The sequence below is a fragment of the Solanum dulcamara genome, chromosome 9 (genome assembly GCF_947179165.1).
Source record: "Solanum dulcamara chromosome 9, daSolDulc1.2, whole genome shotgun sequence".
NCBI classification, from domain to species: Eukaryota; Viridiplantae; Streptophyta; class Magnoliopsida; order Solanales; family Solanaceae; genus Solanum; species Solanum dulcamara.
Genome location: NC_077245.1, coordinates 8,085,233 through 8,108,784, shown reverse-complemented (window position 1 = coordinate 8,108,784; position 23,552 = coordinate 8,085,233). Strand labels below are relative to the sequence as shown.

The window sequence follows — 23,552 nt, the reverse complement described above, 5'->3', positions numbered from 1 at the left end:
AATGAATTATTATAATACAAAGCTTAAAAAATGTAATTACCTATAACAAATTAACACTGACATAAAGGATTATGGTAAAGAAAGATGACTACATGAAAGTAGCTCTAAAATTGTAATTATAATATATTGTGATTCAACTTTGGTCCAAGTTTTTCTGAACCAATTCTAGACTGATCATCCACATTAGTCTTAAGACAATAAATTTCAATAGTATTTGCATTACAAACAAGCAGCTTTCCAAGTTACAAATAATATATATTAATATGTTGTAATTCCAAAAATGTAATACCAACCACACATAATTAATTAATTAATTACATCTACATATGTATAATTAATATATATAATCTTGAAAGCTGTTAACTAAAATAAATAAAGAAACACAGAAAAAAGAGTTGTAATAATGAATGAAAGAAGACGACTTGAATGCTGATTATCTAATCTTTAAAATGAATAACTAAAAGAAATAAAGAAAAATAGAAAAAATGGTGATAATGAATACGATGACTTGAATCAAAATCAAAGTAAGAAAAAAAAATAGAAGTAGCATATGTTCTTGTAAATTTTGATCCAAAATATAATTAAATAGAATTACATAAATTAATTTTATATAAGGTAAATTTAAAATTGTCCTATAAACTTAAGAATTCAAGTGTTTGTAGAAATTTTTTGCCTATTTTTGTAAAAAAAAAAACCTTTTTTTGGACGTATATTTTGGACCTTTTTAACCTATTTTTGAAAGAATTTTTTTAAAAAAATTTGCCTATTATTTTGAAATTTTTGGATAATTTTTTTGGATCAAGTCTATTTTAGTTGAAATATTCTCGTTATAGAATTTAATCATAATAAGAAAATATTTTTCATTTAATTTTTATTATATTTGTTATACTTGATATCTAATATTATTAAAATAATGGTATAATAATTGAACTGAAATGGTGAAAACACCATTTTGTCTAAAGCAGAGTCTTTTAATGAAGTGCAAAAAGTTTACTCAACATTTCTAAGAACCTTCATACTTTTAATATAGTATATCTTATATATTAAAAATATATTTTTATAATAAAAATAATTTTAATATTTAATATTTAATATTTATAAAGGCTAATTTGACCATAATTTTTTGTTTTGTTTTTAGTATTTGGTTCATATTAGGTATCAACTAATTTGACTTCGAACAACATTAAACTCATTAAAGAAGAAAACGTTGTCTACTAATATATTGTTCATACTTAACATTCAAACTCAAAATGTCTTGATTAAGGATAAAACCATTTTATTCACCTAATTTTATATATGTACTCATGGATCGTTTTATACGTGAGATGAAATAAGTAAGAACGACTCAGGAATAGTAATGCTTTGAAAAAGGCGTGATTCATTAAGTGAACCCATCAGATTATTAATTTATATCCTAACTTCTATATGAAAATCCTATAATATAAATAATGAGATAAATTTCAATATGAGACTAAAGTTAATACCAAATTTCAGAAAGAAATATTAAAAATATTCCTAAATTTTATACGAATTATTAATTTTATTCTTAAACTATTGACAATCTTAAAATAAATACCTATTTTTGATACATAAATCAAGTAAAATAAAATAAAGAAAGTAAGTAATTAAAGTAACAAAACCAATAAAGAAGTAAAAAAAAATGGTTTAGTATTATGTGGGAAAAGGTGACAAATACACAAAAAGCCTCGAAAGTTAGCTTTTCGCTTCTATTTCTTTTTGGAAAATATCATTAATTGTCTACTACAAATTGCTAGAATGTTTGTAATATGTTTAGAAAACAGAATACAAGTAAGACGCATTCTATGGATGCGATTTACGTTTAAAAGTTAACTGAGCTATTAAGCGGGTTAGTAGGGGCATTAGGCTTCGGATTGGAGCTAGATAGGATCAAGGGGTTCGGAAAAAAAAAATCTTCTTTCATTGTTTATATACGGTTAATTTATTTTTTTATAGTAGATGTTAATCTTCTTCCATTTCTTCATATGTTTATTTTTTCATATGTTGAATTTCTTAGTACAAATCATGGCTTCGCCACTAAGATTGACTCAAAAAATTTGCAAGTCTCATTTTGGGATGATTTATAATTTTTGTCCCTTAAATGAGCGATCTTTAGATTTTTGTGCACTGCTCGTTTAAATATGATTTGGTTGAAAGTTGAAAATACTCCTCCCTTTGTTACATATTATTTCACCCATGTCAATCTAACACACTCCTTAAGAAAATTTTAGCTTGAGTTGTAGTTTACTAAACTAATCTTATTTAAATATTTTGAAACTCAAATTTTAGTCTGAGTTGTATTTTACTAACTAACCTTATTAAAATATTTTGGGGCTTTAATTTTAACTTGAGTTGTATTTTACTAAATTAACCTTATTAAAATATTTTGAAACTCTAAATTTGACTACTATTACTTTATATAGTTATTTAATATAAAAAATAATAATCTCGTTTAATTTGTTAAAATAAATAAGTAGAATAAAAATATCTTTTTTTAATATATAGGTATCAAGTAAAATAAAACAAAGAAAATAAGTAATTAATATAAATGCCTCAATAGAGTAAAATATCCAATTAAAAAAAATTATATCCTGTGATATAAATGAAGATAAATGAAAGCATTTTGCAATTAATTTCACACTCACTTCATTTACCAAATGAATTCTAATTAATAATAGATTTCATGATTTCATCCCCCTTTGTTTTAATTTATGTCAATGTCCAACATATTTTCATTACTCAAAAGTGCAAAATTACACTCTTCATTCATCGTACAAACGATTTTGACTAAAAAAAATTAAAGTATTTATAAACTATTTTTAATCGTATTGGACGTATGTACACATGAACTTTTTAAAAATAATTAAATTCACTTATATTCTCCTTTTGGATATATTATTGAGTGTTCAATAAAAAAATTAAAGAATATGTAAATTTTTTGAAAGATACAAAAGCAAGTAAAACGCATTCTATGAATGAGATATACGTTTAAAAGTTAACTGAGCTATTGAGCGGGTTGGTAGAGGCATTGGGCTCTGGAGGAGCTAGGTAGAAGCAGGGGGATTTGGAAAAAAAGTAATTCTCTCGTTGTTTATATATGGTTATAATTTTTTGTGTGTATATAATAGATATTAAATTTCTTCCGTTTTTTCGTATGTTTATTTTTTTATATTTTGAATCTCTTAGTGCAAATCATTTTGCCACTGAGATTGGTTCAAAAAAAAATTACGAGTCTCATTTTGGGATGATTTTTAATTTTTATGCATTAAATCAGTGACCTTTAGATTTTTGTGCACTGCTCATTTAAATATGATTGGTTGAAAGTTGAAAATACTCCCTCCATTACATATTAGTTTCACCTATGTCAACCGAACACACTCCTTAAGAAAATTTTAACTTGAGCTGTATTTTACTAAATTAACCTTATTAAAATATTTTGAAACATTAAATTTGACTATTACTACTTTATATAGTTATTTAATACAAAAGGCTAATATAGAAAAATAGTAATATATTTTTTAATTTATTAAAATAAATAAATAAAATTAAAATATCTATTTTTAATATATAAGGATAAGTAAAATAAAACGAAGAAGATAAGTAATTTAATATAACAAAACAAATAAAAAAAAAGTAAAAGAAATGGTTTACAATGTGGGAAAAGGTGGCAAATACACAAAAAGCCTCCAAAGTTAGATTTTCACTTCTATATCTTTTTGGAATTTATCATTGAGTGTTAAAAGAAAGTTTTATATTTTAAATGTGTATTGTTTACTACAAATTGCTAGAATGTGTGTAATGTTTTTAGAAAATACAGAATACAAAGTAAAACGCAAACTGCGAATGCGACTTACTGTATACTTTTAAGTCTCATTTTTTAACAATTTTTTTTAGATCAAATTTATTTTAGTTGAAAACAGATTTTTCTTATAGAAATTTAATCATAATAAGAAATTATTTTTTATTTAATTTTTATTATGTTTATTATAGTCAATATCTAATATTATTAAAATAATTGAATTAAAATAGTGAAAAAATGATTTTATTTAAAACGAAGTCTCTTAATGAAGGGTAAAATGTTCAATCACATTATTAAGGATCTTCATGCTTTTAATATATTATAGATTAAATATCTAAATAGAGTTGTCAAAATGGGTTGGTCCAACTCAATCCAATCCTAAAGGGCTAGCGAGTTAAATGAGTTCGAACGGGCAAGCCCTTTTAACTAAAGAACCTATAAAATAGCAGTCCAACTCAGCCTTAAGCGGCGCTACGGGTTGGCCCTTCAATCAAAAAACGGACAACATTGACATCTTAGAAAAATCATTGAACATTGATAAATACAACACCAATACGTCAAAAATTCACATGTCTATGAGTTGCACACAATTTAGTGAAATACTTACAAAACAACAGAATATGCAAGATACAACAGTCAATATTCATAGAATTCATCAGAAACAATATACATTACATGATCATTTTTTTTCATAAACTTGACAAGAAAGGAGAAACGAAAAATTAGGCATAAACACAAAAGTAAAAAATGTCAAAAATCCATAGTTATATTACATTCAATTACCTAGTTGCTAAAGATTTTACAAAATAAAACACTACATAATATATATATAATAAATATTTTTAAAATTCACAATCCACGGGTTGGCCTCTGAGGCTCGCGAATTGAGCCTATAAGGCTGGGAAGCTGGCTAAAAAGCCTCGTTCATAAATGAGCTAAAAAAAATTAGTCCAAACCTCACTTAATTCAAGAGTTGGATTGAACCAGCCTCATGACCAAATCCATTTTGACGGCTCTACATCCAAAGATGAGCCAAAAATGTGCTTTTTAAACTTAGTCAAATACTCTTTAATTGACTTTAATAAGGGTAATTTATAATAACACTTGTGCAAAAATATATCACATTGAATATCACCCAAAAGGAGATATATTTTCTAATCAAACGCTTTCTATATTATGAAAATCTTACAGACATGACGTAATTTTTATTTTTTAAAACCACAAACGTAACTAAAATCTCACACAAATAAACATTTATCTAACAAAATACATTTAAAAATATTTAATTGGCACACTACAAATTATAAGAACACGATAAAATTTAAAATAAGTTTAATAACATATTCACATAAAAAAACTCAAATATGTATGAGTATACTGGTGAGGTCACTATTATTTTAGTTACCTACCACTAACAATATAGATATCAAGCAATTAAATGAGAAGAAATCACCGGATGTTTTTGTTTCTTGTAGAGTTCAAATCTGAGATCTCATGATGTCCTAACTAGATTGCATATATTAAAAGGCAAGGGTATAAATTTGGCTTGGAACTACTTAACCCCGTACCTACTCTAGTAGGATGGAATAGTCCAGGTACAAGAAAAACTATCCCAGGCACCACCATCATTTATCATTAAAACAAGTAAAGGGCATACAATAAAAAAATACCAAGAAGAAAGCATGAAACCAGTTCCAAGGAAAACAAGTTTAGTGCCAAGTAAATAGCAACTGAAAGATATGGATCATGGACAAGGCCAATTGATTAAAACAACAGATCATATTGCTCCGCCATCTCCAAAAGTTTTCTCAACTGTAGATAATCAAGTTACTGCACTAAATAGTAACAAGCATGTTCCATTTGTCTGATAATGAGCTTTAAACATAAAACAGAACAGCCACTAATACCAACAAAAAAACTGCCGGCAATACAATACTGAATAGAAAACCCTCATTGTTGTCCAACTTCAGCCTTTTTCTTCTGCCAGAGCCTATCAAGAGCACTATCGGCGTCTCCCTGCAAAAAGTGTTTTCAAGTCGTATCATTTGCAGTAACAGAGAAATGATGAATGTCGAAAGCAAAGTACATAGATCACCAGAAGAAGATACTAAGTGAAAGAAGCATCTCTCTTTCTGTAAAAGTTTTTTGACAAGGAATAATAATAAGCTAGCGGAATGCCAGACACCAATATAAGCAAAGAGCTGATACTACTTTTAAAGTATACCAAAGCTAGTTATCAATGATCAATTTTCAGTTTTAGTTTCGCAGAGAGAAGAATGGGACAAGAAAACCAGCCAAATAGGTACTGCCAGTATATTGTGCAAAATGTATTGGCATGAGAGGTACTCACACCTAAAGCTAGTGAGCCATGTAAACGGCAACCATCCCCCCCCCCACATACAAAGACATATTATGCATTTTTAAAGCCCATGATGCACAAAGAATAGTTCACTCTTAGAAAACAAGTAATTCGAAAGACGCCGAAAACAAACTGTTTGGCACGACTCAGAACAATCTTAAGGTAAAATTCCTCTAACATGATATCCAGAAGTAACAAGGAAGTTACCTGAGCACGAATAAATCCACAGAGAGCATAAGTTGTGAACTGGCCAGTGTATCGGCCAGACTCATCCAAATGCCCAACATTGAGCTGGACAGATGCATGATCCTTGGAAGTGATCAGCCTGTTAGTGGCAGAGCTGTATCCAAATAGTATGTTTAACTATCTAGGACAAACTACCATACATCTTCATTGAACAGACAAAGGATTTTAATCTTAAGTATTAAGGAAGTAAGAAATACATACCACTTCCTGGGGATGTAAAGGTCCATGTTCTGTCCCTCATCGTTCTGCATCTTGACAATGGCTAAACACAAATAGACTTTAGAAGTGAAGCTCCTGGGGGTTTAAAAGGGAAAGCAAATTAAAAGGCATGTCACTAACAAAACAACATCCTAACAAAACTTGTATCAGACGCGAAGGCAGACATAAAGGTAAAACTTATTAAACTTGGACCATTCAGCTTCACATGATACAAGTTTGAATCAAATGAAATATTAAGAGATTTCAAAAGTGTCATTTGGAGATCAATAGACGGAAGTACTAGTTGTGGAAGTGTGAATACAAAATTGTCCCGATAACAAAACAATAGCATCGTTTTCTAAAAAATCTGAATAATTGAAACATGCAAGTTTTAATGATCATATATTGGGATGGAATCAGGAATTCTGTCATTTATCTTCACAAACAAAATTCCAAATTAGTCACTTATCAAATACTAAGTTCCAATTGTGCCTATCCAGGATTATTGAACAGAAATGCTGCTAAGTGAAGTTAAACCCTAGTCAGATCATTCTCAAAATGCAAAGCATACTTCTCTTAACACAATCAGAAAAGGATGCAAATAGTCAAACATGTAATTGATGCTTCAAACAAAAGACGGCATTAAGACACAGCGTCTTTTATGGCGATAAATCAATTATGCTATACAGGAAATACTATTTTCAATTCCAGCACAAAGTTTGATTACACGAATATGAAGCATGCAAGTATCCAAAAGAAAGGAATCAGATATACACTACAAAATTGGCTAGGCCATAACATACGGAGATTAAAGAAAAAAATACAGGGGAGCAGGCGATAACGAGATTGTACCTGGAAGAAAGACACCAACGAATGTGCTTGGAGAAGAAGAGCGGCGCTGCTGCTAAAAGGTTTATTAAAGCAAAAACCCTAAAGAAGCTTGGATTGACTTAAATAGCCCTAGTTGGTTTGCGCAATTACTAAAACCGATCCTTTGACCCATCCGACCCGGTGTCGATTAAAAGAAAGGCCCGTGAAGAATTTCTTGTAAGTTGCAACTCATACATAACACAATCACTCCTTACATTTTGTTTCCTCATATATCATGTTATGTTATATTATAGTGTATATAATTTGAAGGATACATTTATAAAATAAAAAAAAAAATAGGATATGAGATAGAGCTATCATAAAAAGATTGGGTAATAAATAAACTAAGGTAATTAAATAAAAATAAAATGAGAAAGACAAAAAAATAACAATGTCATCACACAAAATCATTCATTATTCAATATGAGACTTTTCATTATTATCAAGCAATGAATTAAATGATATGATATAATAAAATTTAAATAGTAAATATTAAAATGAATATTATATTTAAAATAACAACAAATCATAAATGAATGTGGCTGACAAGTCGGATCTTCAATACCAATTTCATCATTAACTATTATTTTGCAGTACACAGATTCTCGAATAGAGTTCCTTTCCGGAACTTACGAAAATTGATATACTCCAAGGATCTTGACAGGTGCCATGGAAGGTGGATGCAGCCCAGTATATAAAATAACTTTTAGGCTGTGAAGAATTTAATGCAAGTTTGACGAAAGTAGAAAGAAGTACACAAAAAACAACAGATTTAACGCAAAACATGGCTCCATCTCTGACCTTAGACACTTCTTTCAACTAAAATATTCACTAAGCATAAATCTGTAAACATGGAAACTATTGACAAGGAATCCCTCATTACTACCTATGTTATATAATATATAGTATCAACTTTCAATCTTGACACTTAATTAGCTCCTAAAACCCAGAGAAATAGTCTTTTGATGCTTCTAACTCAATGAAAATGGAACATCATCTCAAGTCGTGCACTCGAAACAAGAACAAATTGTTAACAATAAAATTCATCACTATCTTCTTTTTCATCTTGTTTCTAGTTGTCATCCTTTTCCATATCCAGTACTCATCCCCTTTTGATTTCTCCTTATCATCAAGGTCCCAAACACGACGAGCTTCTATTTTCCAAGAGAATTATTCTAATGTCATCGAAACAATGACTGCAAAACTCAAACATTCTGTCACTTTCCTCCCACTCCAAGACCTTAGATTTAGAGAAACAGCTACAACAGGACACACATGGTTTATGAGCTCTTTGAACGATACACGCGAGGAAAATGAAGCAGAACACTTGTATTTCCCTTCTAAGGCATCTAATGGACGGCTTCTTTGCTTTAAGGGACAGGATGCAAAGGATGGCACGAAGAATTCATATGCTTTGGCATGGCGAGAAAGCCTTCCAGACTCTGCTATTTTATTGGAAGGACTAACATTTGTATCCTACACATATTATGACCACACAAATTTGTGGCATGGATTATGTGCAGTGGCTCCTTTTGTAAGATGGTCAATGAAAAATGGATGTTTGAAGCCAGAAAGATGGGTGCTATTCCATTGGGGAGAACTGAGATTAAGAATGGGATCATGGATTCAACAACTTATGCAAACGAATTTCGGTGAAGTTAAGTTGGAAGGATTTGATAGAGGAGATAATGTACCTTATTGTTTTGAGAAAGCTGTTGTGATGAGGCATGAGATGAGTCAAATGGGGCAGGAGAATAAGCTGAAGACGTTCGACCTGTTACGCTGCAAGGCTAGGAGTTACTGTGGCATTAATCCTGCAGGCAAAGGTAGAGAGATTAATGAAAGAGGATTTCCAATCATAAGACTTACTCTGCTGATGAGAAGAGGTTCCCGGTCATTCAAGAATGCAACTGTTGTGACTGATATATTTGCAAAGGAATGTGCCCGAGTCGAGGGCTGCATTCTGCACGTAGTCCAGTCAGACGATCTATCTTTCTGCGACCAGGTACACGTTTTCCCCTTTCTTCCATCAGCATTTAAACCAGGAAATCACTGAAATAATACTTATGTCCTTTATCAGGTGAAAGTGCTGACCAACACTGACATTGTTGCATCTCCCTGTGGAGCACAGTTAACGAATATGCTCTTCATGGATTGCGAGAGCAGTGTGATGGAATTCTACCCAAAAGGATGGTTAGAGTATGCTGGCTCAGGCCAATATGCTTACCACTGGATGGCGAATCAATCAGGGATGAAACATCAGGGTGCATGGTGGGATCCAATAGGAGAGGAGTGTCCATCCCCGCAAGATCAATGGCAGTGTTTTTCTTTTCATAAAGATGGCATGGTTGGACACAACGAAACCTATTTTGCAGAATGGGCTAGAAGAGTCATCGATCAAGTTAGGCTAATTAAGCTGGAGCAAGCCTCTGTAGATCCAGAAAACAAGCAACAACATGATTCAAAAGCATGTGTATGCTAGCCTTGTTGAAGTACTGAATAGCACTATTCATGGTAGAGTTTATAAGAGTTGAATCAAATGTATAAACTGTTTAGTCAGACATCATCATTTGCAAAACGGGCTACTGTTTTAAGAAATGAATTATTGAGCTTCCTCCATTGCAGAATAATCACTTTTTTCTTAGATTCAGACACAGTAATCATTGTCATATAGCAAGTATTACAAAGAAAAAGGATAATCTAATAGCAACTCTCCGTACTTCTACAGATTACGGAACTTTACATCAAACTAATATTCCGAGTTTCTACAGTTGCATCCTTTGCTGCCCCCAATCACTAAAAATTAACCACTGCTTAGCATTTGTATGATGCGTTTTTTATGTGTCTCATCTTCATCAAAACTTACACCAGAAAACAGCAAAACAGCACAGAAAGATAGGATTGCCCTAATCTCCGTGAAAACATGGACAACAAGTGTAGATCACAAAGAAGCAAAATTGTGAAAAAAGAATCACATGCATCACATGGTTTGATTTCCTTTCTCGATGATTCTCCTGTTCAACTGTCTAATGTTTTTCTTCACCCCAGTTGAGCTTTGATCAATGTCATTTGCACTGATGACGGTAAAGGTGTAAATTGTAAGGAAATATTTAACTTGCAAGTGATTTCCATAATCAACAAAATAAGTATACATCGTGAGAATCTCAGATAGACCGATCAATCAACACGTTTATAAACACTGCCACACTAACTCTAATAGGAAAGTTTACTGGCTCTAACAGCTTGAAGCAATACAACAGTTTAGCAGTTTGCTAGAAGGGATAGCTCTTAGATATACATTATTCAAATCCAAAATCAGTTGAATATATACAGTTAGTAGACAAATTTCCCTCCCCCTGCACACTAAAAGAACAGAGGAAAGAAAAAATGCAATCAGGTTTAGGCTGATAATGGTCAGTTGACGGAGTCATGGAGATGTAGAAAGGATGTATCTTTCAAAGCACCAAAGAACCATATGAATAGCATAGAGCAACGAAGCATTCGAGCAAGTTGGCATTGTAGCATCTACGGAAAGGCAAAAGAAGGCTATGAGTGCACGGCATTTCCAAAAGATTTACAGTAATAACAATTGAAATTCCCAAAAATTATAGAGGGGCACAAAGGTCAAAGGGCTCTAAGTTCTTGGTTCATGTTAGATTGTTATCCAGCGTTAGGAAAATAAACAACCAAAAAAGCTCTAACATACAAACTCTTATTTGTTAAGGTACATGATATTATATATATAAGTGAATAAGAAGTTATAAAAGAATGTCATACTTGGAAAAGAGGAGAACAAATTCATGGCATACCAGTTGGTTAATAAAATGAGTCTGAAACCTTACTTCTGACTCAATTTCTTGTACTACCTGCAACATGAACTATGTACAAGTACTAGCAAAAAGGTAAGTAGGACTAGGAATCTGAGATCCTGACAAAGATGATATAACAAGTAGGCCAGTAAATAAAAGATTCGAGAAGATGCACACTATAAGGAACATAACCTACACCCAAAGCAATTTTCAATTAGAAATACAAAACTTTAGTCCATTCGAAAATTCAGTCTAAGATTGCAACTCACACACCTATGCTGCTGTGCCAGTGCTAGATACGGAGAGTAGAAGGTAGATAGATGACGGTTTTTGGTCTATACCAAATATGTGATGACAATCAGATGGTTAGATTTTCTCACTTTCTTCTTCAAATAAGATCAAACCTGGAAGTCCTCCTTAATGTTAGAAAATGAGATTTTCTAGATAGTTTTTTAGTCTAATAGTGTTCTCTTTTAAATATTATGTTTGGTTTGTAAAGGAAGGGTAATCCTTGTTTTATGGAATTTGTTTTGTAAGTGGTTGGATAGGTATAGACTCTACTTACTTTTTGAAAAAGCTTATATAGCTATATGTATTCAAGCCTTACGTAAGATGTCATATGAATGTAAAATCTGTTGCTAAACCTTATTTTTTCTTATCTGTTTAAAAATCTAACAGTGGTATCAAGAGCCCTTCTTCTTGAGGGATCTGTGAAGGCAAGAAAACCAAGGTTTTCTCCAGTTCTTCTAAGGTGAGCTGAGCAGTGAGCAGCAGTAACATGGCATCCAACAGCTTCTTGGGTGCAGGCCCTCCTATGTTTACAGGAGAAAATTATCACATATGGGTGATAAAGATGAAGGCTTATTTCAAAGCTCTTAGTCTATGGAAAACAATTGAAAGAGAAGATGATCCTCCTCCACTTGGACCAAATCCAACAGTTGCACAAATGAAGATTTATGAAGATGCGAAGTCAAGGAAACCAAAGGCTCTCACATGTCTTCATTCAGCACTTTCAGATGTGATTTTCACAAGAATAATGACTTGTGAAACACCTAAAGAAGCATGGGATAAGCTAAAAGAGGAGTTCGATGGAAGTGATAGAGTGAAGGCTGTCAAACTCTTAACTCTCAAAAGAGAATTTGAGATGTTAAGGATGAAAGAAGGAGATACTGTGAAAGAGTATTCTGCCAAACTTGTGGAAGTTGTAAACAAAATAAGGTTGTTTGGTGAAATCTTTCCAGATTCAAAGGTGGTGGAGAAGATGATGATAAGCTTACCAGCAAGGTTCGAGTCCAAGATTTCAGCAATAGAGGAATCTTGTGATTTAAAGACTTTATCAGTTGCAGAACTGATCAGCAAGTTGCAAGCCCAAGAACAAAGATCAAGCATAAGAGATGGAGAAGTAGCAGAAATGGCATTTCAGGCACAACATAAAGGCAAACAGCTTGTGAAGGACAATAGAAGGATGGAAGGAGATAAAGTAGCAAAGGGAAAACCATGGAAGGAATCTTCAAAGAAAGGGAAGTTTCCACCTTGCAGCCACTGTAAAAGAACCAATCATCAAGAAAAAGACTGCTGGTTCAAAGGAAAGCCATCCATTCAATGTAGATTCTGTAAAAAGATGGGTCATATTGAGAAAAATTGCAGGGTCAAGCAGAATCAGCCACAACAACATCATGCGCAGCAGGCAAATTTTGTTGAAGAGTCGGAAAAGGAAGAAGAAAGCTTATTTATGGCTTCTCACGAAGAAAACACAAGCAACAAATCCTCATGGTTCATAGACAGTGGATGTACGAGCCATATGTCACACAATGAGCTCTTGTTTCACACACTTGACAAGTCGTTCAAAGCTAAAGTTAGGATGGGAAATGGTGAAACAGTCGATGCACATGGAAAGGGTTCAGTTGCCTTTCAAACTACACAAGGTACAAAGTTTATACATGATGTGTTGTATGTTCCTTGTTTAGCATGTAACTTGTTAAGTGTGGCTCAAATGATGTCGAAAGGTTGTTCCTTAATTTTTAAGGGCAAACATTGTTTGGTTTTTGACTCAAAAGATAGTTTGATTGTTAAAGTAGAAATGGTGGATAAATCTTTTCCTTTAGATGGGAAGTTTGATAATGCAAATTTTGCAAGTATGGATGAGTCATGTTTGTGGCACAAAAGATATGGGCATTTTAACTATGCTACTTTAAAGTCTATGTATGAGAAAGACTTGACTAAAGAGTTACCTGAGATCTCACTGTCTAAAGAAGTTTGTGAGGCATGTCAGATGGGTAAGGTACACAGAAAATCATTTCCTAAAAGTGCTACCTGGAGGGCAACTGAAAAACTTGAATTAGTTCATACTGATGTGTGTGGACCTATGCAGACATCATCTTTAGGACAAAATAAATATTTTGTTCTCTTTATTGATGACTTAACAAGGATGACTTGGGTGTATTTTTTGAGTAACAAGTCCCAAGTATTTTCAGTTTTTAAGAAATTTAAAGCTTTTGTTGAAAGACAAAGTAGTTGTAAGCTGAAGTCTTTGAGATCGGACAATGGTGGTGAATACACTTCAAATGAGTTCAATAAGTATTGTGAAGATATGGGGATTGATCACAAGTTGACAGTAAGTTATTCACCGGAACAAAATGGAGTCTCGGAGAGGAAAAACAGGACTGTTGTTGAAATGGCTAGATGTTTGTTGCTTGAAAAGAAACTACCGCAAAGCTTTTGGGCAGAAGCTGTATATACTTCAGTATATCTTTTAAATAGGTTGGCAACTAAAGCTGTGGATAAGAAAACTCCTATTGAGGCTTGGAGTGGAATAAAACCATCTGCCAAGCACTTAAAAATCTTTGGTTCGATTTGCTATTCTCATGTTCCTTCAGTCAAAAGAAGCAAACTTGAACCCAAAGGTGAATTGGGGATCTTTATTGGTTATTCATCGCAAGCCAAAGGTTATAGAGTTTTCAGCTTGCAAACAAAAAGTATTTCCATCAGAAGAGATATTGTAGTAGATGAGCATGTTTTTTGGAACTGGGATAAGGAGCAAATTGAGAAAGATAATGCAGATTTTCAGAACTTGCGTCCGCTGCCTGAAATCCAATCATTTGGCTCTGAAAATTTGGAAAAAGATGAAGAATCAGATGGGGAATCCTCACTTGATTCGCCCATTTTGAAAACAAAGTCCCTTTCTGAGATATATGAAAGATGTAATGTTGCAATCTCAGAGCCAAATAGCTATCAAGAAGCATCAAGACATGAAGTTTGGATTGAAGCTATGAAGGAGGAGATTGGTATGATAGAGAAGAATGATACTTGGAAGCTGGTTGATAAACCAAAAGACAGAAATGTAATAGGGATCAAATGGGTTTATCGAACCAAACTTAATCCAGATGGTTCAGTTTATAAATACAAGGCAAGGCTTGTTGTGAAAGGTTATGCGCAAGTTGCAGGTCTAGATTATGGAGATACATTTGCACCAGTTGCACGACATGATACAATAAGGCTTCTATTTGCTTTGGCAGCTCAATCAAATTGGAAATTGTATCATTTGGATGTGAAATCAACATTCTTAAATGGACAGCTGTAGGAGGAGATTTATATCGACCAACCAGAAGGATTTCAAGTTGCAGGAATGGAGGATAAAATCTACAAGCTACATAAGGCATTGTATGGATTAAAGCAGGCTCCTCGAGCCTGGTACAGTAAGATTGATTCTCATCTTATTTATTGTGGCTTCAAGAGAAGTGAAAATGAAGCCACTTTATATGTGAAGAAGGCTAAAAGAGGAGATGTGATTTTGGTGTCACTCTATGTTGATGATCTTCTGTTAACAGGAAGCAATGAAGCTATGATAAATCAATTCAAGCAAGAAATGGAGACCAAGTTTGAAATGTCTGATTTGGGTGAAATGAATTACTTTCTGGGAATGGAGATTCGTCAAGCTACAAATGGAATCTTCATTTCACAGAGAAAATATGCATGGGATATTCTTAAAAGATTCAAGATGGAGAGATGCAAGCATGTATCGACCCCACTAGTTCACAATGAAAAGATTTCAAAGTTTGAAGGAGGTGATAGGGCTGATCCTGCAGTTTATAGAAGTTTAATAGGTAGTTTGCTGTATTTGACAGCAACAAGACCTGATCTCATGTTCGCAGCAAGTCTTCTGTCGAGATTTATGCATGCTCCGAGTCAAGTTCATCTTGGCGTCGCTAAGCGAACGTTGAGGTATATCAAGGGAACTGCTGATTTTGGTATTTGGTTTAAAAAGGAAGAGCAAGGGAAATTGATGGGTTATTCAGATAGTGATTGGGCAGGAAGCATAGATGATATGAAAAGTACTTCTGGATATGCTTTTACACTTGGTTCAGGCATGTTCTCATGGAATTCAAAGAAGCAAGAGGTGGTAGCTCAATCTTCTGCAGAAGCTGAATACATCGCCACTGCTGGTGCAACTAATCAAGCTCTATGGTTAAGAAAGATTCTATGTGATCTGGAGTAAAATGACATTGAAGCTACTGTCATTAAGGTTGACAACAAGTCAGCAATATCTATGGCCAAAAATCCAGTGCAACATGGTCGTAGCAAGCATATAAATGTGAAGTTTCACGCTATCAGACAAGCAGAGAAGGATGACGAAGTTAAACTTGTTCATTGCAGCTCAGATCAGCAGATTGCAGACATCATGACCAAGGCTCTTCCTAAGGGGAAATTTGAAGTTCTAAGGGCTAAGTTGGGAGTATCCAAGAAAAATCTCAAGGAGGAGTGTTAGAAAATGAGATTTTCTAGATAGTTTTTTAGTCTAATAGTGTTCTCTTTTAAATATTATGTTTGGTTTGTAAAGGAAGGGTAATCCTTGTTTTATGGAATTTGTTTTGTAAGTGGTTGGATAAGTATAGACTCTACTTACTTTTTGAAAAAGCTTATATAGCTATATGTATTCAAGCCTTATGTAAGATGTCATATGAATGTAAAATCTGTTGCTAAACCTTATTTTTTCTTATCTGTTTAAAAATCTAACACTTAATACCCCAACATTGGGAGTGTAACAGTTAGGAACTTAGGCGTACATTGGATCCACATTGAAATGGGGACAGGGAAGGATTAAGGCACTATCCATATCTTTTGGTACCATTTGCAGCTCTTCCGTATTAGTATGGGTCCACTAGATTGCGGGGAGATGAAGAAGATTAGGTTGGCAGTGGACTATACAACAACAACATACCCGTAGTCCGACAAAGTGGGGTCTGGGTGTACGCAGACCTTACCTACCGTAGAGATAGAGATGTTTCCAATAGACCCTCGGCTCAAGACAAAATCAGTCCAAGGCAGTACAGAAAAAAAAAGTACAAGAAACAACAGAGAGTAACATACGGTACTTGGTTTGGCGGTGGACTATGACAAATAGATATAAGAGGTGATGTCCCTTTAGCATCCATCTCAAAGACGTGATAAAAGTGTCTCAGTATGATAGAGTATCAATACAAGCCCATAACAGAAATGAAGGTAGACAAAACTAACAGAACAAGGACTCATCACTCATGGGATTCAAAGCTGTTTAATATTTCTTTATGGAAACACAACCTTGCTGCTAGAGTAGTAACCAGAAATAAGTTGGTACTTGCTCCATGTCAAGTCAATCGGTTTAATCTAACCATTGTTTCCATAGAAACCAACAAGTTAAGCAACCATATATTTTGTTGCTTCGCACCCATTCTTTGAGCTTATAATAAATTAGAAGCCCTTCTTGCTGGGTTAATTGTTTAGAGTTAAGTCTTGTTTTTAGTTCAATGCATCTTCTACGTACTTGTAAAGTATTGGTTTTGTAAGTATCTTCATAGGTGATTGATAAATCCCACAAGTGGATTTGGAGAGGTTGGGGTGTACGCTGACCTTATATCTACCTTGCGTGAGTTACGCATAGAACTCGTTCAAGTTACAATATGATATCAACACATTAAATCAAAACAAAGTTGATAAACAATCTTCCTTTTCTCTCTCTCTTTGACGCGATGAACAATTTGGTTTGATTTCTAATTTCTAAATTCTAATGTGGTTGACAAGTGAATGATCACTACCAATTTTGCATTCATCATTAACTTTATCATTTGCAGTAGACAAGTCCTCAGTGCTACCTAATAACCAAGTTTAATCAAAAACTTAACAAAATTAACTTTATTTTTCAAGATTAGACAATACTCTCAAGAAAAGCTTCTTTGTCTTCCTCTTCGCAGAATTGCAACAAATCTCAACTTCTGATATGTGACAATGTCACAGAGACTCTAAACAAAATTTTATTTTATTTTCAAACCACAAATTTACCCTCAAGAAAAGCTCCCATGGTATCTTCCTCCTTCGAAGATTTCCATTTTGTTGAGTTCAAATGGAAAAACATGGCCAATAAGAATTATATAGCCAACTCCAACTTGTTTGAAACTGAGGTGTAGTTATTAAGCAACATTTATATCCGTTTTTCCTCTTGAGAGAGGAATCCAACTGCGCAAATGGATTTCCTCACTGAAACTTACGGAATATTACATAGATCTTGATAAGGGCCATGGAAGGTGGATCCCCAAGTATAAAATACTATTATTAGTTGTGAACAATTTAATGCCAGTTTGACAAAACTATAAATCAAGTACTTAAAAAACAATAAAACTAACGCAAAACATGGCTCCATCTCTGACCCTAAACCCTTCTTATACATAAAATATTCACAGAGCATACATCTGTATATGGCGATTGCTTTTCCAAATCTTGCATTATGTGCTTATTACTTGACTAGAGGAAATGGTAACATGGTTACAACTAGTTTACGCCAGCTCATTATTGAAATAGATGAACTTCCAATCTCGAGACTAGATTTGCCACAACAATAGTTCAGAAGATTCAGCTCTAGCATAACTGATGGAACTGGAAGACCATCTCAAGTCATGGACACAAAGCAAGAGCAAATGCTTCTCCACAAAAATCATCAGCATCTTTGTTTTCTCCTTGCTCCTGGTTATCATCCTTTTCCATATCCAGTATTCATCCCCATTTGAGTTCTCTTTATCAGCAAGGTCCCAAAGATGGGGTTTTCTTTCCCAACAAAATTACTCCGTTATCATCGAGACCATGACTACAGAACTCAAAAACTCTGTTACTTTCCTCCCCCTAGTGGACCTTAGATTTAGAGAAACAGCCACAACTGGCCACACATGGTTTATGAGCTCTTTAAATGACACACTCGAGGAAAATGAAACAGAACGCCTGTATTTCCCTTCCAAAGCATCCAAAGGACGCCTTCTTTGCTTTAAAGGAAGGGATATTAGGGATGGCACAAAGAATTCATATGCTTTGGCATGGCGAGGAAGTCTTCCAGACTCTGCTATTCTATTGGAAGGCCTAACATTTGTATCGGACACATACTACAACCACGAAAATCTGTGGCATGGAATATGTGCAATGACTCCTCTTGTAAGATGGTCAATGAAAAATGAGTGCTTGAAGCCTACTAGATGGGTGCTATTCCACTGGGGAGAACTGAGATTAAGAATGGGATCTTGGCTTCAACAACTTATGCAAGCGAATTTTGGTGAAGTCAAGGTGGAAGGATTTGATAGAGGAGATGTACCTTACTGTTTTGAGAAAGCCATTGTCATGAGGCATGATCTAGGCCAAATTTCGCGGGAGAACAAGCTGAAGGTGTCCGACCTTCTGCGCTGCAAAGCAAGGAGCTACTGTGGTCTTAATCCTGCAGGCAAAGGTAGAGAGATGAATGAAAGAGGATTCCCAATTATAAGACTAACACTGTTAATGAGAAGAGGTTCCCGCTCATTTAAGAATGCAACTGCTGTGACTGATATATTTGCAAAGGAATGTGCCCGAGTAGAAGGATGCATTCTGCACGTAGTTCAGTCGGAAGATTTATCTTTCTGCGACCAGGTACATATTTTTCCCTTCTTTGTATCAGTATTCAGTAAATTCCAAAAAAAATTCAATGGAGCAGCAAGATTCAGATTACACTACATGCAACTTCAGTAGTATCCAGATAATCACTGAAATAACGTAAATGTCCTTTTATCAGGTGAAAGTGCTGACCAACACTGACATTGTTGCGTCTCCACACGGAGCACAATTAACAAATATGCTCTTCATGGACCGCGGGGGCAGTGTAATGGAGTTCTTCCCAAAAGGATGGTTAGAGAATGCTGGTGTAGGCCAATATGCTCACCACTGGATGGCAGATCAATCAGGGATGAAACATCAGGGTGCATGGTGGGATCCAATAGGCAAGGATTGTCCATCACCACAAGATCATCTGCAGTGCTTTCTTTTTCATAAAGATGGAATGGTTGGACATAACGAAACCTATTTTGCAGAATGGGCAAGCAGAGTCATTGATCAGGTTAGGCTACGCAAGGTGGAGCAACCCTCTGAAGATCAAGCAAAGCAACAACATGATTCAAAAGCATGTGCCTGCTAGCTTACTGGTAGAAGCATTGATGGCACAATTAAGGATACACTTTATAAGAGTTAAAAGCATATGTATACACTGTTCTGCCAGACATCATCTGCAAAATAGGATGTACTTTTTAACGAAAGAATTATTTAACATCTTCCATTGCACCATAATCACATTTTTCTTAAATAAGTACACAGGTCAATGTCATATAGCAAGTATTACAAAGAAAAATAAAATGAAAACAAAAAGGATAATCTAATAGCAACCCGCAGTGCTTCTACAGATTAGGAAGCTTTACATAAGACTAATATTTGGAGTTTCTACAGTTGCATCCTTGCTTCCCAAATCACTAAAAATCTGCCACTGCTTAGCATTTGTTTGATGGCTTGAATAGATTGAGCGTCTTCATCAGAACTTGTGCCAGGAACAGCAAACCAGCATAGAAAGATAGGCTTGCCCTTATCTACGTGAAAACTTGGCCAACCAATATATCACAAAGAAGCAAAATAGTGCAAAAAGAACCACATGCATCACATGGTTTGATCCTTCCTGGATGATACTCCTGTTCAACCGTCTCATGTTGTTCTTTACTCCTGCTTGAGCTTTGATCAATGTCATTTGCTGTGGTAAAGGGAAAAGTGCAAGTTTTTAAGGAAATGGGATATCCATGTAACTCACAAGTAAGCATGCTTCCATAATCAATAAAATAAGCATACATCATGAGAATCCCAGAGAGACTGATCAATCAACACGTTTGTAAAACAATGCCAAGCTAACTCTAGGAAGTTTAGTACTTCTAAGTCCTAACGTCATGAAGCAAACTAAAATTGCAGCAATTTAGTTTTCTAGAAAGGATAGCTCCTAGAAATACATCATTCAGATTTAGAATCAGCTGGATATAACAGTTTATTGTCCAATAAAACCCGCACACATTACCCTCAAGAACAAATTAGGGGGAAAAAGGAAAAATACAATCAAGTTTGGGCTTATCATAGTCAGTTGATAGAATATCTAACAACGACATATGTTCAAAGAACTTGAGATAACATAGAACATCAAAAGCATTCAAGCAGGCTGCCATGGTACTACCTAAGGAAAGGAAAAGGAAGGTTACAAATACACTATCAGTTCTAAGAGATTTATAGTAATAACAATTGCAATTCCCAGATCATAGAAGGAGAAAGGGTGAGAGAGAGAGAGAGAGAGAGAGAGAGAGAGTCGTAAAGGCTGTAAATTAAGGTACGCAATCAAAAAGTTTTTCCTCTTTTATAGATTAAATATAATGTGTTTTCCCCTTTCTCCTAAGTTGCTGCCTCATGTTAGATTGTTATCTAGTAATTAGAAAACAAAGACCAAAAAAGATCTAATACAAAAAGAATGTCAAAGAATATGAAATATATAGAGAAGTGACTAAGATGTCTTAAAGAATGTCAAATGTACTCAGAAAAAGGGAGAATGAGTGCACGGCATACCAGCTGGTTAATAAAATCATTCTGATACTTTGCTTCCGACTCAATTTCTTGTGCTACCTGCAACATGAAATATTTATAAGTACTAGCAAAAGGGTAAATAGGTATACAAATCTGAAACCATGACAAATATAATATACTCCCTCTATCCCATCCCCAATTTATGTGACACTCTTTCCTTTGTAGTCAGTCCCTAAAAGAACGACACATTTCTATAATCAGTAACAATTTAACTTTAAACTTCCATTTTATCCTTCCTGAGATGATTTCTATTCACACAAATATCTCTGACTTATTTTAGACCACAAGTTTCAAAAGTCTTCCTTTCATTTTTAAACTCTGTACCCAGTCAAACACCATCACCAATTTAATCACATAAATTGGGATGGAGGGAGTAACAAGTAGGGCCAACAAATGAGGGATTGAAAAAGATGCATCCAATAAGGACATATGGTATACAAAGATCTTCAGTATTTACACCCAAAGCAATGTTCAACTAGAAATACAAAACTTTAGTCCTGCTTGAAATTTCAGTCTAAGATATTGCAAATGCTCACCTATGCTACTGATGCATAGGTGGAAATGTAAAAGTCAAATGAGTGAATTTCTTATCCAGTATTTGATCAATTAAAGATGACACACTAAATCTCAATTTCCATTTCCATTCTCCATCAATTGCTTAGCCAGTTCAAAGAGAACCCTCCGCATACCACCGACATTTGGATCATTACAACACTAACTACGTGATTCAACTAAGCCACATGATGACATGAAATAGCATTAAAGAAAATATGCACATCCATTATATATTTTCAGGAAATAAAAATTTGTTATTAGGCTCAAGAACTGCAATTTCACTTATTTATCCCTTTGAAGTTTGAACCTAAGATAATATCACCGGGTAAAGTATCCATTGAGTACAATTAATTTACAATAGGCTTTACTATCATTCTTTTACAAGATTCAACCACCAACTCTTCGTCCGATCCTTTAGACAGAGAATTAACTAAAGAAAATTATGGGTAATGTACAAAGGATCTACTAAGTTAGACCAAGAACATACATATTGAAGGGATGCTATGCCATCCTCCAATAATCTTCTCATGTAATTGTATTTGAGACAATCTTGTCTCACTTTACCATTGTAACAATCACTTGAAGCCTAATAATAGCAGATTATTATCAAATTAAAAAGGCATCATCATTGATGCATATTACTAGATCAATTGTCCCTGATTTTCACATTTTGAAACTAGTGGGAGATTGTTGATGGGGTGTTTCAATAAATTTTGAAACAACGAATTTTATTAAATAGATTCAAGTCTTTTGGATTTATACAGTAGTTTATGAAACTTCAAATGGAGTTTGCTAAATTTATTTTAGATCCATTCAATGATGTCCTAAATTCACATATTCACGAACTTTATCTAACGATGTTTTAGAAATTTCTAGAACTCTTAGCATGTAAATAGGGCTGGTTTCTTTGGAAATCCTGCGTAATTTTTTAAATTGAAGAGCATATAAGGGAGACATTGATCAAAATATAAAATTCTAGATTCAAGAATAGAAGATCAACATTTATGAAACTCGTACGGTTGGAATCACAGAATTAGTGCTGCCACAATATCTCCCTTTGGTCGTACGAGAGACTTCAGCTATCTGTTTGTTCGTGGGAGATACACTTCAACTATCTTGAAGAAGTGTGTTTATGTGCCTCTAAGCGTAAAAGTTTCATATTGGTTTTCCAATAAATATTGCTATTATCAGTGTTCTAATAGATAATACATCACCAAATCTGACATGTACACAAAACATAATTACAGCAACAGTTATGCAATAGCTATTCTCCAACAAAATCAAAATTGAAAACCAAGACAAACATACATTTCTGAGCTGTTTTACTTGCTTGCGGAGACCTGTGATCTCGTCATCTAGGTCTCCGTGCATCGGATCAATCCGCAACTGTATTTCATCTGAACCTCCTACTTGCCTCGTACTCAATCCATCTCTGATCAATCAAACACATAAAACATCTTAATTTTCTCAAAAATAAACCAAAAAAGTGTAATTTAGAAACATAATGGAGTAACTTTTTTCCGGTAAATACCTGGATCTGTGGGAAGCAGCACCGTAGAAATCACCGCCTCTATGAGAGCTAGAAGCCATTGAAAGAGGAGATTGAAGGAACCTCGAAACCCTAGATTTTTAAGAAAACCTTGAAAATTTTCGTAGAAAAATTTGAGAATTAGGTTCCGCGCTGCAAAAGATCGTCGAGTACTTTAATTTTCTGTTCAGTTAAAGGAAAATAGCTATGAGTCACAGCCTGTTACCTCTTTTAATTTGG

General features: G+C 34.1%; 4 protein-coding genes across 5 annotated transcripts; 2 read left to right on the top strand and 2 right to left on the bottom strand.

Annotated features, from left to right (window-relative positions):
• Nucleotides 1-5,577: 5,577 nt before the first annotated feature.
• Nucleotides 5,578-7,577, bottom strand: LOC129904012 (40S ribosomal protein S21-like). Of its 2 annotated transcripts, none has more exons than XM_055979544.1 (4): nt 7,473-7,577; nt 6,624-6,716; nt 6,384-6,516; nt 5,578-5,833 (listed from the first exon to the last, which is right to left on the bottom strand). In XM_055979544.1, exons 2-4 carry the CDS (start codon nt 6,671-6,673, stop codon nt 5,768-5,770), a joined length of 249 nt encoding a protein of 82 aa, XP_055835519.1. In that variant the 5' UTR covers nt 6,674-6,716; nt 7,473-7,577; the 3' UTR covers nt 5,578-5,767. The 2 variants fall into 2 exon arrangements, with proteins under 2 accessions (XP_055835519.1, XP_055835520.1); XM_055979545.1 differs by having other exon boundaries at nt 6,624-6,684; nt 7,473-7,539.
• A 595-nt stretch (nt 7,578-8,172) lies between these two features.
• Nucleotides 8,173-10,103, top strand: LOC129903301 (uncharacterized). Its single transcript, XM_055978822.1, has 2 exons — nt 8,173-9,495; nt 9,571-10,103. The coding sequence occupies exons 1-2, from the start codon at nt 8,470-8,472 to the stop codon at nt 9,970-9,972; spliced, it is 1,428 nt and encodes a 475-aa protein (XP_055834797.1). The 5' UTR covers nt 8,173-8,469; the 3' UTR covers nt 9,973-10,103.
• A 7,782-nt stretch (nt 10,104-17,885) lies between these two features.
• On the top strand, nt 17,886-19,793 carry LOC129903901 (uncharacterized). Its single transcript, XM_055979422.1, has 2 exons — nt 17,886-19,219; nt 19,362-19,793. Exons 1-2 carry the CDS (start codon nt 18,200-18,202, stop codon nt 19,758-19,760), a joined length of 1,419 nt encoding a protein of 472 aa, XP_055835397.1. The 5' UTR covers nt 17,886-18,199; the 3' UTR covers nt 19,761-19,793.
• Nucleotides 19,794-19,881: 88 nt separating this feature from the next.
• LOC129903902 (bet1-like protein At4g14600) lies at nt 19,882-23,502 on the bottom strand. Its single transcript, XM_055979423.1, has 4 exons — nt 23,316-23,502; nt 23,093-23,216; nt 21,212-21,268; nt 19,882-20,360 (listed from the first exon to the last, which is right to left on the bottom strand). Exons 1-4 carry the CDS (start codon nt 23,372-23,374, stop codon nt 20,199-20,201), a joined length of 402 nt encoding a protein of 133 aa, XP_055835398.1. The 5' UTR covers nt 23,375-23,502; the 3' UTR covers nt 19,882-20,198.
• Between the last annotated feature and the right edge of the window lie 50 nt (nt 23,503-23,552).

What these genes read in the sequence shown, in the direction of transcription:
- LOC129904012 (XM_055979544.1), bottom strand. Translation starts at nt 6,673, where the DNA reads ATGCAGAACGATGAGGGACAGAACATGGACCTTTACATCCCCAGGAAG. An exon ending in CTTTACATCCCCAGGAAGTG is followed by an intron (nt 6,517 to 6,623) that starts GTATGTATTTCT and finishes ATTTGGATACAG; the next exon opens with CTCTGCCACTAACAGGCTGA. An exon ending in GTGGATTTATTCGTGCTCAG is followed by an intron (nt 5,834 to 6,383) that starts GTAACTTCCTTG and finishes CACTTTTTGCAG; the next exon opens with GGAGACGCCGATAGTGCTCT.
- LOC129903301 (XM_055978822.1), top strand. Translation starts at nt 8,470, where the DNA reads ATGAAAATGGAACATCATCTCAAGTCGTGCACTCGAAACAAGAACAAA. An exon ending in ATCTATCTTTCTGCGACCAG is followed by an intron (nt 9,496 to 9,570) that starts GTACACGTTTTC and finishes GTCCTTTATCAG; the next exon opens with GTGAAAGTGCTGACCAACAC.
- LOC129903901 (XM_055979422.1), top strand. Translation starts at nt 18,200, where the DNA reads ATGGAACTGGAAGACCATCTCAAGTCATGGACACAAAGCAAGAGCAAA. An exon ending in ATTTATCTTTCTGCGACCAG is followed by an intron (nt 19,220 to 19,361) that starts GTACATATTTTT and finishes TCCTTTTATCAG; the next exon opens with GTGAAAGTGCTGACCAACAC.
- LOC129903902 (XM_055979423.1), bottom strand. Translation starts at nt 23,374, where the DNA reads ATGGCTTCTAGCTCTCATAGAGGCGGTGATTTCTACGGTGCTGCTTCC. An exon ending in GCTGCTTCCCACAGATCCAG is followed by an intron (nt 23,217 to 23,315) that starts GTATTTACCGGA and finishes TTGATTGATCAG; the next exon opens with AGATGGATTGAGTACGAGGC. An exon ending in AAGTAAAACAGCTCAGAAAT is followed by an intron (nt 21,269 to 23,092) that starts GTATGTTTGTCT and finishes TTCATGTTGCAG; the next exon opens with GTAGCACAAGAAATTGAGTC.